The sequence below is a fragment of the Eptatretus burgeri genome, chromosome 17 (genome assembly GCF_056783735.1).
Source record: "Eptatretus burgeri isolate ZD-2024b chromosome 17, Ebu_testis_v1, whole genome shotgun sequence".
NCBI lineage: Eukaryota > Metazoa > Chordata > Myxini > Myxiniformes > Myxinidae > Eptatretus > Eptatretus burgeri.
The window spans coordinates 52,766,121-52,784,216 of NC_140977.1; the positions used below are offsets into that span (position 1 = coordinate 52,766,121).

The 18,096-nt window shown below is 39.1% G+C and overlaps 1 protein-coding gene and 1 long non-coding RNA gene across 9 annotated transcripts in view; both read left to right on the forward strand.

Annotated features, from left to right (window-relative positions):
* EEF2K (eukaryotic elongation factor 2 kinase) overlaps nucleotides 1–18,096 on the forward strand; it is a 49,608-nt gene that overhangs the window by 18,765 nt on the left and 12,747 nt on the right. For 5 of the 8 annotated variants that reach the window (XM_085862255.1, XM_085862258.1, XM_085862261.1 and 2 more), the window contains 4 exons: nucleotides 5,772–5,899; nucleotides 6,002–6,200; nucleotides 6,365–6,429; nucleotides 8,018–8,092. In XM_085862255.1, the coding sequence (XP_085718381.1) occupies nucleotides 5,772–5,899; nucleotides 6,002–6,200; nucleotides 6,365–6,429; nucleotides 8,018–8,092 (467 nt within the window). The remainder of the gene's footprint in view (nucleotides 1–5,771; nucleotides 5,900–6,001; nucleotides 6,201–6,364; nucleotides 6,430–8,017; nucleotides 8,093–18,096) is intronic. The other 3 variants (XM_085862256.1, XM_085862259.1, XM_085862260.1) reach the window with 2 other exon arrangements.
* Nucleotides 8,099–10,284, forward strand: LOC147010116 (uncharacterized). Its single transcript, XR_015052913.1, has 3 exons — nucleotides 8,099–9,491; nucleotides 9,740–9,797; nucleotides 10,094–10,284. It is a non-coding gene; the product is annotated as an uncharacterized LOC147010116 (long non-coding RNA).

Below are 18,096 nucleotides of genomic sequence, written 5' to 3' on the forward strand. Positions count from 1 at the left end.
AGTGGTCGGCCACACAAGCTCACAGAACGAGACCGCCGAGTGCTGAAGCGCGTAGCGCGGAAAAATCGTCTCATCTGTTGCAACACTACCGAGTTCCAAACTGACTCTGGAAGCAACGTCAGCACGATCACTGTTCGTCGAGAGCTTCATGAAATGGGTTTCCATGTCCGAGCAGCCGCACACAAGCCTAAGATCAAAATGCGCAATGTCAAGTGTCGGCTAGAGTGGTCAAGCTCACCGCCATTAGACTCTGGAGCAGTGGAAACGCGTTCTCTGGAGTGATGAAGTGATGAACTTCACCATCTGGCAGTCTGATGGACGAATCTGGGTTTGGTGGATGCCAGGAGAACGCTACCTGCCCGAATGCATCATGTCAACTCTAAATTTTGGGTCATTTCATGTGAAATCATCAAAGAATCTGCCGTCATCTCTCAGATTTTTGTAAAACTTTGGGAACCAATTGGGACTCATGAAAAACGGCAAGAACTCAAATATTTTTGCTAACAGCCTCTTAATTAGTGAGATACAGACTCACGAACTTTGGACTAATTAGCACGACGTCGCGAATTCAAATGGCCATATCTCTAAAACTATAAAACCGAGAGAGCTGGTTTTGGTGTCATTTTAAAGGTATTTTCATGCCCTATGAATTTGTCTGGGCAACATTTTCCTACCTCCAACCACAAAAAAGTTATCACAAAATATAAACTTCAATCGTGAATCCCCAAAAAATGTATCCTTCAAATTTCATCAAATTCATCCCAGAGGTACCTTATGATGTCAAGAAGCTTCCACATAAATTTTGTGATGGGCACTCCAATAGTTTCTGAGATATGAGCAATAATGTACATTACGTATGGCATATAGGTTCGAAAATCAGCATTTGTAATGTATTATACAATCATTCTAACCTAGCCATGACAGGGAACACAGGGAACGACCATCAATTGCTTTGAAGTATCATATACTTTCATTTTCAACTGGGCCTGAGGGGAAGAAACAAGTGCTGCTGTTGCTGCATTGAAGAGGAAATTGAAAGCCTAAGTCAGGTTAGTGAACACTGTGTACTTAAACTCACTTATTGAGTGTATAATACATTACAAATGCTGATTTTCGAACCAACAGTTTAGGGAAGGTCCTTTTCTGTGTCAGCATGACAATCCCCCCTTCCCCCCCCCCACCCGTGCACAAATCAAGGTCCATACAGAAATGGTTTGTTGAGATTGGTGCGGAGGACGATCTGAAAGCTTAAACACGGGGGAGATATATTTTTTTTTTTTTTGCTCCTCTCTCGTAGCAAGTGTGTCTTATATGAATGCCCCAAGCCCTGTGAATGCTCTTGCATAATGGGCTTCTGTTGTCAAACCTCCAGCATTGTCGTTTTTGTTTTGGCTGCAGCATTGTACAGGCTGACTAAGCACTTCACGTGATACTTTGCTTCGCTCGCGACGAGGTTTCCGAGGAGACTTTTGCTAAGAGTAGCACATCGTTTGACTCATCAATAATTTTTGCCATTGCCTCATGCAATGGTTTGAATGAACTTGCAGGTTTTTCACAAAACAAGCACATTGAGTTTTGGATAATGTTCTGTTATCGAGGAAGTCGTTGAGCCCTTGCTTGCTTTTTGACACATTTACCAGCCGAATATGGTCCATGTTCTTCCTCTTCACAGCTCGTTGAAGTCTGGTTTTTCTGTGCAGAAGCCTGCAAGCAGTGTGGAATTCGGCGGAATGTCGTCGCAGTGCGGCCTCCTTGCCATCCCCATCATTTAGTCTCAAAATGTCAATCGTTTTGGGAGGCATCCAGCAGTGTTAAAAGCAACAATATCCTCCGCAAGACTGGTTCTCCTACACCTACGGCACCACATTTTGTAACAGCTGGACAACATAACTTGTCATTCTTGTCCTCTTGGAAAATAATGCATTTTCCCAATCTGTTCATACAACTACGGTTGTTGTGGTCATCGGACTAATAATCTTCACTTTCGATGGCATCGTGTCCTGAAAACGACAAAATAACCATTTTAACTTCTTCTGCTTGTGGAGGACATATTTGTCGTTGAGGAAGCAAAGGTTTATGACCGTGTGAGACATGTGGCAACATGAGTGTGGCAACTCTCGTGTTCATTAGCTGCTTAAAATACCTTGAAAAGATATAGTGAAAGTGACCGTATTTCATAACAGGTGCATGTGGTGGTTTGGTGCATTGAACATTGAACAATTTTTGGGTTGTACACCTCAGCAAACCTAGAAGTAGATCCCAAGATAAACGTTTTAGACCACTTCGTTTTTGAGATATGGAACTACACACAAGAAAACGTCTGCCATTTTGAAAAATGGCTACCACGGTCACCACATACCTTATATGGGATGGTACTATATCAAAATTTGCATATTCTGGCAAGCTCTACCCTTGTGCCAAGTTTCATGCTTTTGCCATAAAGTACACAATTCATCCCATTCTGACTCCTTATCCATTGGATTACTGTGCTACACTAACACCAGATTAAATCCGACAAAGTTAACGACTTAACTTCACTTGGGGGAATTGAGGAAGGAGTGGGATGAGGAAAAAAAAATGGGTGGAGGAGGGTTTCGGGTAAAGAATGTACGACATCAACCACATGCTATCCCTCGAGAAGACCCTCTCGAAGATATCGCAATCGGCACACGTGTACACAATGGTGCTGTACCCGAACCAAGTTCCCGAACTCAAACTCTGCGAGTTGCCCTTCCAAACCGAGTCCAGGTCAAGCCTGGTTTGGCTGTCAACTCGGAAAATAATTTGGATATTTTCCTATTGCATGAAATAAAGTACTGTAGCAGCGGCCATTTTTCACATCAATATTCGTGCTGCATCAGAGATTCACAAATTTAACAACACGTGACTATATTTGCCACTTTTAGCAAGATCACAGAACCAGATCACACAAAGAATGTGTGCACTGTATTGAGTAGCAAGCAACGCACTTGGCCAGCACGTGAGCGTAGGTCTATGTGGTTCGTAACTACAGTACCTTACTTCAGCGTCGATAATTCACCATAAAATGTGCTTCGTTATTTGAAGCCCATTTCAAAAGCAGACAAACTTTCATGTTTTCCGAAACCTGCTAGATCAGTTAAAGCAAGGCTTGATGCACCATCTGTCCGTGCCGTTAATGAGGAAATATTGAAAGCTGATACGGCCAAAAGTCTCGTACCAGCTTGAGGAGAGAGTGATGCCGAAGCCAGAGACTGCAATGAATAAAAATGTCCAATGCTCCAGGAGACCATAAATTTACTAATCAAATGCAGAGATTAACTACGGTATTGATTTGACATGTTTTTGTGTGCTTTCTCGTCATATTTTGCACAAGTGTTTGCTACTACAGAACTTTTAAATTTCAAGAAAACAAGAAAAAGAGCAATCAGAGATTGCAGACCCTTTTGAGTGGTGTAGTTTTTATAGGTTTTAGCGTAAATTCAATATGGCTGCCAACCATGTGACCGATGATGTATGTGTGAAACTTTTGTTCCTCATGGACAGGCGGTCATACATATAAAGTTTCGCCGCGATTTGTTCAGCCACTTCAGAGAAGTTTTTTTTATTTTATTTTATTTTTTAAAAAGAATATGGCTGCTGAATCATGTGAACGATGATGTAATGATTTTTTTTTTTCTGTGGACCATTTTATCCCAAGATGACCCCCCCCCCCCAAATTTTCACACTGATCAGATGTGGCGTTCTACCTATTCAAGTCTGACGTCATAACCAAGGCACCTATGATGTCATTTAAAAAAAAATCGTACTCATTCCCCATGAGGAGTACTTGCTATGTGCCAAGTTTCAATTTTTTTCCTTGGTGCTGTTTCAGAGATACAGAGGTCCAAAGTTTTTCCATTTTTCCAACATGGCTGCCACGCCACATGACCTATGATATCGTTGTCATTCAAACATTCTACGCGAGTAGTCGCACCAATGGTGAAAATATCGTCTCAATCCGACAAGCGGTTGCGGAGAAAGACACGAAAGTTCTGTGCGGACAAACAGACAAACAAACGGAGCCAAATGCAATACCCTCTCCTTTGGCGAGGGTAATAACGATGAATGTTTACAATTATAAAATAATAATAAATATAGATATTTTTTCAAGTTTTGTTTTCTTGTTTTTTGAAATTCATATTTTCTTTGGTTCTGTACAGTGCTTCAAGAGTTCCTCATTTTCAATGGTTCCGTACATTGATTCATTGGTTTCATACGATTGAGGGTTTGTAAACTTAGGTTGAAAAGTGTTTTGATGTCCGTTTCTCTTTAGTTCTGGTTACACTGCAAGTTATTTTTTCTCCTTATGTCAACGTCTGCTGGGTTTCACATGGTTAGAGATTGTCACGTGTTTAGTGCTCGCTCCATCTTATTAAAAACCTGCGTTTTCACTGTTTTCACTTCCACAGAGACTCGTGTTTGTAAAATCTGAGAGAACTGTAAATTGCTCGCCTGTATGCTGTTTTGAGAGAGTGATTGCATTTGTTTAAGTAAATTGTACGGTGCTCACGGAGCCCACGTCACATCACGCTTCAGCATGCATAACCATGCGTATTATCTACCCCCGTTGGAAAATTAGATTGCAAGTCTCAAATATCCACAATGTAAGTAGCTGACGACTCGCGTGTTGTAGAAGTAGAAAACGGGTTCTCCACCAATTTTCGTCAGCTTTCAATGGTGAAAGTGAATAAACTTTAAAAATAAAAAATAAAAAAACGCAAACTTATCTGAGTTCCAGAAAACCCGGCAAGGTTTTGCCAAAATTACCGAGCTGGGTCTGAACTGCGTTTTTTCCAACCGAGTTCCAGCACGAGTACACATTCGCTCATCCATGCTCGAGCTACTGACCATTCCTGCCAATATCCCTGTACCATATATTCCTAATGCTTCGAGGTACCGATGTAATTCTACTTTTAAACATATCAATTGTTTTTGCTGCCACTACCTTTCCAGGTTGACCATTTCCATTCATTAACTCCTCTGAGTAAAAATTCATTCACTCCATTAACTCCTCCTTCAAACGCTCCTTATAGCTGAGTCAAACTAGGCCCGGAATCAATCGAGTAGCCCTATGCTGGACCCTGTTGAGGGCATCTCTGTCCTTCCTTAGCTATGGTGACCAAAACCACACACAATATTGTAGATGGGGATGAACTAAATTCCTGTGTTGTTAACACCACCTCTTTTGTTACGTAACCAAAATTTACCTGGCACTGTCCTATCTGCTTATCCCCGTATATATATAACCACCCCAGATTATTCTCCTGTGAAACGCACTCCAAGATTGTCTGTTGTATCATATAATATCTCTTTTCATTACAAGCGGGCACTTATGTCCAACCTCACCGCTGCCTGCACCCGCTGCACCCTCGCCGATACCAAATCCACGACACCAGACACAAATTCCAGTGTTCTGTCGAACGAAGCTCTGAACCTTCCACATGAACCCTCAAGTGGAAGTACTTCAATGTTGGGATGAAGTCTTGTCACCTGGAGCCAACAAATGAGTTTGTAGAACCACTGAGCTCTGCCTTTGGTTTGGAGCACCTCAAAATAGTTTTGCCCTTGTGAATGGAATGCTTCATGGTGTGAACGAAGCATAATGCTAAGCATTTGTTGATGTCTGGACAGCTATTTTGTTATAATCTGGTGATTTTGATTTAAGACTGGTTACTCCCATCTCCCATCGCTCATTTTGTAATTGTACTTGACCGTACTGGACACTGATCTTAATTGACCGATGTTCGCAGGTGTTCGAGGAATGGCTCTTTTCTTTCACTCACATGCTTGCAACCTCATCTGCAAGAGCATGAGCTTGACGCCATTTGACCTTTCACCTTGTGAGCGAGAAGCATTGGAGAGTTGTCAAAGCAAGCTGGTCAGGAATTAATTTGTCAGAACTTAACTATTGTGAGTGCATTGTCTTAAATTTGCAGAGGTTGATTCTGAACAGAACATCCATGGCGTCATTGTGTCCCAGGCCTCCTCGAAGACCATACTGCGTGGCGTTGAGATCTGCGGGAGTCCTCGTGTTCCAACTCGATCTCTTTCCGATTCCTCCAGACCAATGCTGCCCCTGCTTTCAATGTCACCGTTGAGCTATAATGGTGATTCCCTGAGGTCCTCGTTTTCCTCACATGGGATTCACAGTCCCACATCTCCTCTGAGCCCGTTCCAAGGTACGTACTCTGCTCAGTTACGGCTTCACCTTTCTATGATTATTGCAGCATTTGCATCCAAAGTACATCATCCCAAACAAATCCAAGAGTTTTGCTCAGTTGGAAAGAGGATAATAAATAAACAAGCCATTCCGAGGTCCACGATGCGTGTTCGTTTCCTTCAGGATGGGAATCTGAAGATAGCATGGACACCAATGAGTCGGAGTTGTCTGATCACCGCGAGCGACAGGTGAGTGAATGAATGACCTTTTTATGACTCACTCTGAAGCATCTAGTGTTTACCAAGGTTTACATCCCAGCAACGAAAAATTATCTTGCACATTCCATTCCTTGTTTTCACAGAAATGGCACAAAGTTAAAAAATAATCTTACAACCCGGGCTATGCATAGATGCGATTATATCCGAGGCGATGAAAGAGTTCTCAGGTCTTCCAGGAGACTTGATCTTCATGTTAATAAAATGCAGTCGCTAGAGTAGCCATTGTGCTTTGTCCAATTAAAAACTCCCATCGAGCTTTCGCTAAACCAGCACTACTCATGGGTTATATGGTCTCGCCAAGCACTCAAGCCAAGCAAAGACTTAATCGTGCTTCCTCCGTGGGCGAAAGGTTATTCAAACTCACCCTCATGGAGGTGCACAGGGTGTGACGTCATTGTCATGACAGAAGGTGATGCAACAACTTGTCCTTGGCGTGCTAAGTTTGGTCATCTCAAATTCAACTTTCCTCCATGGCGCTCTTTTACAGATGTCCAACAAGCAGCTATTGCAACCTTTCGTTCATTTCCCCTATAGTTGGATAATAAATTGAGAATATTTGAGGATTGATGCGATTTACTTTACTCCCTGTATTTTACCGGCTAGAGACCGGAGTTTATTAATAAAGGCACAAATTCAATGAAATCAGGCCTGAATGCAAGTTTACCTTTGGCCTTCCAAAAGTTACAAACCTCATGGAATGTTCTCCAAGAGCATGAGGCGTGAACGAGCAAAGCAAACACACATTTATACTCGAACGGCACTCGGTGAAGCGCACACCTCTGCCAGGCTGAACAGTTTACATTTTGTTTCCACTGATAGGCTGGATCTGCATCCAGATCAAATTGGTTTGTTCTTGTCACCAACCCAACTCATACACCTGGTTTTGTCAGAACTCGTCCATAACTTTTTTGAGCTGTCATACGACATATCGTTTTTGACCCCATCTCAATGGTGAAGAATCACCGAAAAAATTCCAGTATCCAAATCCGGATCTTCACCAACATCGAATCATTTCGTCCTTGCCACGTACCCAACCTGTCCACCAAGTTTCATCTGGATCCATCAACAACCTTTTGAGATATCGTGCTCACAGACAGACAGACGGGTGAAAACATAACCTCCATCCATCTTCCATGGTGGGGGTAATGAGCGAGATGAGTTGCCTGAATACACCACTCTCATATCTTCCTAACTTCCTCTACCATTACTTATTTATTTGCCTCCCCAATCCCCCTTTTCCACCATTAGCCTTCTAATTCTCTGAATTTTCAACTGCCCTCCCCCTGTTTTGCACATGTGGAGATGCCACCTCCTCTCCCCCCCCACCCCTAAGCCATCTGCATGTCGGCCAACCTTTTGAAAGGACTGCTTGATGCCTGGCTGATTAACACAACAGCATAACATTTATATCGCTTGTAGGAGAGGAGTATGTAGCTATGGATAGAATGGTGTACAAAAAGAATTTGATGAGGAAACGTGTGTAGGAAAGAATGATTGGGGTTATCTGGTGGCCATTTTGAGGGCTTGTAAATCGACGTGTGTTGCGCTGTTTCGATAGCAGCCCCCGAGTCCCAGCGACAGTGGGTGTGCAACAGAGAGGAAGAGCGAATCCGAAACTGAGAGCAACACAAAGGTACACGATGTCTGTTTCGTGCTTCATAAGTGTTTGAAAATAAAATGTCCATCTCGTCCAATGTACATCAGTAGGGTGAATATACTGGTTCTAGCTCACTTTTCCCCATGTAAATGAATGGGGGATTTTCAGCGATTCCCTTTTTTTTTCCTTAAAAATAAACCCCCTTTTTATCCGTTTTTCCCTGCTGTGCAGGGGGTTGGCTTTTTGTGAGGCAATGTTTTATGGTCAGATGCCCTTCCTGGTCGCCTCTTACAACACAGGGATATGGTACACCTATTCTAACCGGGGTATACACCGGCCCAGTACACTGGTACTCATTTCGCCGACCTCGGATGGATGACAGGCTGAGTCAACCCCCTGGTGTTAATTCAGCAGCTGAGCGGGATTCGAACTCGGGACACTGGGATCCCAAGCCGCCACCCTAACCACTAGGCCAACACCAGGCTTTGTATATATATATAACCAGGCTATCCCAAGGTATATTTATTTGTCTCCCCTTTTAACCTGGAGGTTGATCAGCTCACTCATTGAACCTATAAAGATTTGTTCATTCTCAAATTCCTTCAATAGTTTAATTTTCTTTGCACAATAATCCCCATCTAAAATATTGACAAACAAAACATTTGAATCTTTATATTTTTTAAGATACCCCTTTTGTGCCATTACGAAATGATAAACTTCTCTTAATGATCTCATCTGACCACCGCCCGAGTTGCAAATCATTTTTGTGTATAAACCACGCCATAAAAAAAGTTTTGTTTCAAATGTTTTCAGTTCATGCCGTGAAAATGAGGAAGTGTTTTTTGACACGGTTGTGCTGTGTGGTTTTAGACAGTCATGCTGTGAAAAAATAGGAACTATTCTGTGAGACAAGGTCTCGTGTTTATATTTTATCTCAGAACACGAACTGAAAACATTTGAATCAAAACCATTTTAAGTATGTTTTGTAAATGATTCATACAATCGCCCAGTTATTTTCCAAGCTGTCATTTCCTGTGGCCGCACCCAATGCTTAGGGAATTTCCTCGTCGTTGCCTTATAAGTGATTCACCAGACAAAGTTTCTGCCAGACGGGATTTTCATTTTTACAACTGAGACATGGGCGATCTTTCTTCCGATGAAGACAAAAGCTTACTACAGAGTTGGTAAGTTTGTGTATGGTTTTCTCTTTGAACGATGAAGCAAATGATTATTAATTAAATCATGATAATTCAGATATATATTTTTTCCCTGACAGGGCATTGGAAGAAATTGAGTTTACGTATCACGACGTGGTTCATGAAATTAATACTCTTATTGAAGAGATCAATGATTTTAGAAGAGAATTGAAAGACATTTACAATGAGTGGCACGAAGTCTTATCACGTCCTCTGATCTCGAAGGAATTAAACCAATGGTGAGACACGTGTGTGTGTGTCTATGTGTGTCTATGTGTGCGTATGTGTGCGTGTGTGTGTGTGTGTGTGTGTGTGTGTGTGTGTGTGTGTGTGTGTGTGTGTGTGTGTGTGTGTGTGTGTGTGTGTGTGTGTGTGTGTGTGTGTGTGTGTGTGTGTGTGTGTGTGTGTGTGCTTGCTTTCCCTGTCTGTTTGTATCTCTCTGTCTGTCTCTTCATCTATACCCTTGACTTATTATTTTTTTTTTCAGCACTATCACACAACATCAGCTGTTGAAGCAATCTTGTACAACACATGATTTTCTGGAGGTAAATGTTTCTGAATTATTATTAATATCACTCTCTCTTTAGAATGTCGTCTAATGTTGGTTGCATCATTAGTTTGGACGCGGTTTTGTCAGTACACTGGAATTCATTTTATTGACCTTGAAAGGATGACAGGCTGAGTCGGCCTCCTGGTGTGTTAATTCAGTGGTCAACGAGGCTGGTGTGTTAATTCAGTGGTCAACGAGGCTTGAACTTAGAACCAACAACAAGCTTACTCATATTACCATGTAATTATCTTTATAAAACCTAATTATTATCCACTTTTTGTTTCAAAACAGAATATGGTGTCTGAGTTTCGAAATCACAAGACATCTGGAGAAGATTGCTGGGAAAGATTATACATTCTCGCAAATGAATATTTAATATTTTCAATATTAATAAATTATATTTGTTTTGTATACAATTACTTGATTCTGAATTACAAGAAGAGGATCAAGACATGAACGAGAGGGAGGGGTTGGGGGGTGGGGGGGTGGGGGGGTAGGTGCGCTCCCCCAATGACCCATCACCCCCTCATCCCATCCCTCCCCTCCCCATGTGTGTGTGTGGGGAAGGGTGGGGGTGGGATGAGGGAGGTGGTGGGTCAAAGGTGGGGGCGCACAGGGGGATGAGGGAGGTGGGGCTTGTGTGGGCGGGGCTTGTGTGGGCGGGGCTTCGGTGGGAGGGGTGTGTGTGGGTGGGGCGTGTGGGGGAGGGGCTTGTGTGGGCGGGGCCCCGGTGGGGCCTGTGTGGGCGGGGTGTGTGTGGGTGGGGTTTATGTGGGTGGAGCTTGTGTGGGAGGGGTTTCTGTGGACAGGGTTTATGTGTGTGGAGTTTTTGTGTGGAGCTTGTGTAGACAGGGCTTATGTGGGAGGGGCTTATGTGGGCAGGGTTTATGTGGGCAGGGGTTTATGTGGGTGGAGCTTGTGTGGGCAGGGTTTATGTGGGCAGGGGTTTAAGTGGGTGGAGCTTATGTGGGAGGGGTGAATGTGGATGAGGCTTATGTGGATGAGGTTTGTGTGGATAAATGGATTGGTGGAGAGATGGGTGGATGGGTGGATGAGTGGAGCTTGTGTGGATGAGTGGAGCTTGTGTGGATGGGTGGATAATTTTTTAATTAAATAAACATGTTGTGTGTGGGGAACTAATTAACTAATCACTAATCATGTGAATATGATGAATATGGGTGGAGCTTGTGTGTGTGGAGCTTGTGTGGAGCTTGTGTGGGGTGGAGTTTTTGTGTGTGTGGGGTTTGTGTGGAGCTTGTGTGGGTGGGGCTTGTGTGGGCGGAGTCAAAAAGGGGCGGAGTCAAAAAATTTCAATTTATTGGAGCTTGTGAGGGGTTTGTGTGTGGTGGGGTTTGTGTGGGGCTTGTGTGGGCGGGGCTTGTGTGGGTGGAGTCAAAAAGGGGCGGAGTCAAAAAATTTCAATTTATTGGAGCTTGTGAGGGGTTTGTGTGGGGTTTGTGTGGGTGGGGCTTGTGTGGGCGGGGTTTGTGTGGGTGGAGTTAAAAAGGGGCGGAGTCAAAAAATTTCAATTTATCTTTGTCTTTTGTAATTCCTGTGAATAAAATGAACCTAAAATCTCTTCCCCTTCCAAATCATATATTTTATAAGTCCAAGGAACCGTATCTATTACATCAACAATTTTAAAAAGTTCTTTCGTCCATCGTTCAGTAAAACCTTTTTCAAAATGAGATTTCCACCTATATATTCTTACGATATCACCAACTTTGAACTTAGGTTTTCTGACATTAATCTCTTTTTCATATTTTAATTTTGTAAATGTTTCTGATGGTTTCATATTTGTTGACGTGTGAATCGTGTCATTATACTTATCCACAATATCCTGAATAAAAGATGACCATTGTTGTGAACCGAGTTGTGTGAATTTTTTATATAGTCTCTCTTTTAAGGTACGATTAAAACGTTCAACAACAACTGCCTTCCCTTCATTAAAGGTACTGTATAATGTAATACTGTTATTTTTTAGAAAATTCATAAATGTCTTGTTATAAAACTCTCTACCCTCATCAGTCCACAATTTTTTAGGTTTTCTCTTACTTTTATTAAATATCTGTTGAAAAGCTAACATAAGAGTATTACCTGTTTTGTTTTTTAAAGGGACAACCCACGCATATCTACTCCTCAAATCAATAACAGTTAAAGCATACTTGTACCCCTTATCATTATTGAGTTCAATCAAATCAGCAGACCAGATATAATCTACTTCCTTGGAATAAACTTTCCTTCTCTGAAACTTTGTGAATATTGGTTTATGTAATTCATCAGCTAATTGCTCTTCAGTCTTAATGGCATCATTAGAGCCTATAAGTTTTTTGAATTTCCAAGCCCAAGTTTCAATTTAGCACTGATCATCTTCTTCACAATGAACCGATCAACTTTTTCTCTCAAGGTTGGATTTTGTATCAGAGACAAATTATACAACATTTCTCTATCGGCTTCATGCTTTTCTTCCAACGTTGTGGTATTCCCATAATCAATATCGTGTCTCATGCACACTTCATCAACTCTATTGATAGGCTGACTCCAGGATTTAGGATTGTCTGCCTCATCTAATCTTTTATCCAAGTTTGTACCTGGACCACAGAAAGAATACCCTGGAAGATGTAATTCCCCTGGTATTCCAGTAGTTGTAAATTTACTTCCTGATAAAAACTTTTGTATATCTCCTCCGAGTTTGTGTTTGGAGATAAATTGATTTTTTTTGAACCACACACCGAACATATACCTTTTTGTATAACCCTGTTATTTTTACTTTTAATATATGAAATATTTTTAGTATTAGTTTTCTTTTTACATTTGAGACAATAACTCATTTATTTATGTGAAAAAGTCCTGCAGAGTGCAAAAACCTTTTTAGTTTCCAACATGCACATTTGAATCTTAATTTTTAAAACATAAAGAATCCAAAGAAATGCCTTCACTCTCTCCTCCATTTATTTAAGAAAAAACTTGAATTAAAATGAATAGCTTGACGATGTCAATAGTCTTGAAGAAAATATTGCAAATAGAATTGTCAATTCTTTGTTTTCCTCCTCGGTGGGTTGAGTTATTTTCTGTAATACCACCAATCTTTTTTGAATCTCACTGGTTTCCATATTTTGATATTTATCTTGTCTCGCTCTTTCCTCCCTCTCCTCCCTCTCTCTTCTCTCTTTCCTCCCTCTCTCTCTTCTCTCCTTCCTCCCTCTCTCTCTTCTCTCTCTTCTCCTTTTCATCCTTCTCTTTCTTCTCCCTCTCCTCCCTCTCTCTCTTCTCCTTTTCCTCCTCTTCACTCTCTTCTTCAACTCCTTCCTCATCCCTTACTATCCTTGAATCGCTTACACCCCATAGAACATTATACATATATTCATCAGGATTTCTTGTTATTCCTGCATCGAAAATAATTTTTTACAACAGGAAACCAATAAAATTTCTTTTGAATTTCTAAAAGAGCCTTACCTTTTCTTAACTTTATAATTTTTTCATTATTTAACATTGTAATTAAATCTAAAGTTGTCGGTTTATCAACATCAGCATAATGCCAATCTTTTATTGAAAATACGTCATTCTTATGTTGTAGAACATATTTATTAAAATACCGAATACCCTTTTTTTGAAGGTATGCTTGGACACAGAAATGATAATTTTCTTGAAGCCTTCTTGCTGTCATTTATGTATTAGAGATATATGTTAGAATAATATTATGACACGAAACACCTCCCCATCTTCCCATAGTTAAATCATTTTGTATTTCCTTACTTATTATATATAATCCTGTTTTTTCTGTTTTCATGAGATAAACAAGGGCAAAACCATTATTATATTTACCCTTATTAAATTCTTTTATTTGTTGTTTACTAATCGTGGACCCACAAAACTCATTCTCGATACCAAGTGGATAATATTCTTCCTTACGAGACTGATTTAATTGTTCCAGGTCTTCGAGGTTAATTTTAAATGACCAATTATACCCTAAATCATTCATATCATACCCCCATTGTTCTATTCTCATACAAACGATACGCCCTTCTTTATAAAAAATTATTTTAATTCGAACTGTGAATTCTGTATGACCTGGAGATAATATCAACACTTCTGTATCTTTGGAATACACAGCCGTTTTATTTAAGGATATATATTGTGATAAATCGCTTAATCTCACCAAGTCATTCGCGTCAGTCGGGCTTGGATAATTTTTTAATTTAAAAGCATTTTTCATGTTAATATTTTTGGTTATATTATATTTATGTCGTTCAGCCTGTGCCTTTGTGTAATAATTTGATAAATCAATATCCAGTTCTTGAGATACACCAAAGATAGAACCATCTTTACCAACATAAGTCATTTATATTAGATTAAAAATAATATCATAAAAATTTTTATTTTTGTTGAGTTGAAATAACACATATAGACATAATTGACCACAACACTTGGAATTTAATTCTTGGACTTGAAATGTTTGATAAACACCATTCTGTAAGAATTTTATAACTTCAACAGGTGGTGGAAGGCCAAAACTATCAAAATAACATTTGGCTTGACTATTAAAAATACAAACCCAATGAGAACCGTTCCCATTATTATCTTCTAAGTTCATAATAATATTCTTTGTATGTTTCGGCACATTTGTTAATTCATCTCTCATACAAATAACCACATTATGAATTTTTAATTTCTTACAATATTTGTCAAGTTGTAAATTTGATGTTGTATTCTTTCCAAATTTTTCCAACCACTCATCAATGCTCATTTATTTATTAGAAAGATATAATCCATTACCTCTTTTCGTTAATTTTACACCTGCTTGTGCTATAGAAGAAAGCATATCTCCAACTAGCAATCTCGCTTTATCAGGCAGACCTTCAAGTTTTTCAGCAAAATCTACAATTACACCACTTCCACTAATTTGTTTGTCCAACTCTTTGTTATGTCTTTCCAATTCTTTTTGAGCCTGGAGTTGAGCCTTCCTTTCGTTGGCAGTTTTCACCGCTGTTGAAATACCACCCGTCAATGCTCCAACCGCACTTAAACCAGCAAATAAAGGAATTAGAAATGGGAGAAATCCTCCACTCGTCTCTCTTATTGAATATTTTTTCAACATTGGTTTTGTCATTTAAATTTTAAGTGAGCCAGTGTCATTCAAGATTTTAACCTGTTCTCTTGTGAGCAAAACATCAATTCTTACTGCTCCTTTTCTCTGAATTGTATTAACGTTAATCGTACAAGTCTTTTGATTTTGAACACAAGATGATAGTTTATGAAGATTGATTTGATTAACATATACCCCAGTTGGTACTTTGCCACTCATTTATTTAACAAAAAATTATGTGAGACTAATCATCACACCATTATCTGTATTAATCTGCAATTCTGTTTCTTCCAAAAGCAAACAATATGTATCAACTTCTTCACTCTCTCCTCTTTCAATGTATAGGGAAGTATCCACTCGATTAGACTTTATAGTTTCCTTTTGCACGCTCAGGTCAAATGCATAGATTGTATACAAACTTTTAAATGCTGTCATATCCAAAATAGGTTCTTTATTTCCATTACTTTCACACACCTTTTGGTAAGACTTGTATGCTTCAGCAAAATCATTTTTTTCCCAATTAATTTCCAATCTATCTCGTGGATAAAATGTTCCATCTAGAGAAACGCGAAGTTGTTTCACCTTAGCATTATCACTCAATGCATTATTCTTATCAGTCGCAGTATCACCATCTGGCTTTTTAAAAATGATCCACAGATATCGTGGCTTTCCTTCCAGAACACCCAAATTCCACGTGTAAGTAGTTTGATTGAGTTTAACGTGTTGACATCTTCTTTTGAGGTATGATACACTGAGTGGTTTCTTTGAGTTAAGTCTTCGATTCAACACATCTTCTGTTTTAAGATTAGGAGTATATTCACTGATATACCAACTCATTTCCTCAATTACAAATTTATTCTGATCACCAAAAGCACTAGCAACACCAAAAAGCAATCGATTTTCATTATCATTCCTTTGTAGTTGAAATCTAATTTTAAGACCATACAGAACTTTATCATGATCACAAAATCCAAATATACCTTTAAGAGGAACCGCCACAGTAAAACTATTTTCTGCTTTTGTATCATCATTATACGCTCCTTTCCTTTGAATATATCCAGGGTCTGTGTTTGTTCCCGTTGACATATCAGGAATAAAACCTTCGACAGACCCCTTTCCCATTCTATCACTGAATGTATAGAGTGTAAATTTTATCATTTCAGATACAGCAGAGACATAATCAACCGCTTCAACTTCTTGTGTTCCAATATACAAACGCACACTATCAAACATTTTCCAGAAGAAATCATTTACAAGTGTAGCGTTTGTGTTATTCCCAGCTTTAGTGAATTTAAATTTACACAACAAGAAACTTTCGGAGAGATTCAAATAGGTTTGTTGATTATTTATTTCAAAACTTTTTGTACCATTCGTATTCCAGTCTGTTCCAGTTATTGCATTTACCTTGAAGTAATCTTCTTTTTTAGTGGAGTTTGAGATAATAATAGTATCATCCAAATCATAGATACTATCAATTGCTTCCATACTTGTATTTATTTAGGAAAAAAGATGTTAAAACTTTTGAAACCCTGATCCAAGTATTTGAATTATTTTCTGTCGTTCTTGGGGGACAACTGAGTTTTGCCTTTCTTAATTTCTTTTATTGCTTGTAATTTATGAGATTCCTTCTGAGCATCTTTTATACTCTTTACAGCACCTGCTACATTTCCCACAGCAGAAGCAGTTGAACCAATTAGATCTTTATGTTTAAGAATAGTTGAACCAATACCCATGAGAGTATCAATTATCCCATCTCCTCTAAATTGATGTCCAACACCCCTTTGTCTCTTAGGTTTATAGTATCCTCTACCAAGATACATACCTTCACCCTTGTAGTATGGGGAAAGGAACATCCCATCCCCTGTAATTATTTTATATTTTCCCAACTCGTGTTTCCTCACAATAACCATCGTATTTATTTATTGGAAAACTTCACGTAGGTGAATTCTGATCGATATAACTTCTCCATTAAAAGAAATCACACGATTATCTTGGTCGGTTATCCTAAAATTTACTCTGTGTATGGTTTTTCCTGACACAGGTAGATAAACCAAATTTTTGGGTTCCATATTGAATTTATAACCAATTGGGGTTGAGTATGCGCTGAATGAAAATATTGTATTTGTTTTATTCCATCATTATAAGCACCATCAATCAAATCACAGTGAATTAACACCGAATTTATTCCTGAGGATATTTGAATGACATTATCACTGTAAAACGTCCCATTAGTTTCAATCTTTTTTGAGGAGAAACCCAATAACTCTCTAAATGAATTATCAATTGTGAAATCAACCTTGTAGTTATTTTTAACTTTAATCGTTGATTTTGAAGTATGTTTTTGAATGTTTATAACAATATTTTTTGGTTCATCACCCTGTTCTTTCATAAGATGAGCAATTTCGGAAGATATTTGAGAAATCTCATATGCTCCGGGTGAGACTGTTATCGTTTTGTATCCACTTCCGGGATTATAACTAAACTTGTCATTTTTATCAGTTATATTAAATAAGGTATTATAAGTTTCCATGGACAATAAAGATGCCTCATATTCTTTTGTTGTGTCAAGTTGTAGTGGGTATGGGAATGAAGATGTGTGGTCGCTTGTTGTGAAATTGAAACTAAGGATTGTGCTTCTCATCTTATTTAATATGAGATAAAATGTCTTTATATTGATTTTTATTAATTATTTTCATGTTCATCAACTGGTCTAAAATGGCTGATGCTTCATTAAAACAATTGTTATTTCCAGCCTTCTTACTGCCTAACAACAACAACAGTCTATTAACTAATTGCGATGGGTCATTTGGAAGAAAACTAACACCTGAACCAAGGATACTTAAAGCCTGAATAATGTGTTTCTCCTTCTCATTCTTCCTACTTTTACCAGAAAGAATAACCTTATAATTTAGAGTGTTCAGCAGATCAATATATACTCTATCATCATTATTTTCCATATCCAATGGTTTATCAATATACTTTGATTCATCCCTCACAGTTGAACCTTGTCTTCCATCTTTTGTGAGAAGAAACATTAATCTCGGAGTTAGTTTAACAGGGGTTGAGCAGAACCCAAGAACCTTAATTCATCATTAAATATCAATACCTTTTCTTGAACAAGATGAAATATTGCTGGTTGTTCTGTTGGAATGAGTCCTGCTTTGGTTTTTGAATCCGCTGAATATTCATTGTTTTGAACAGCATTCAC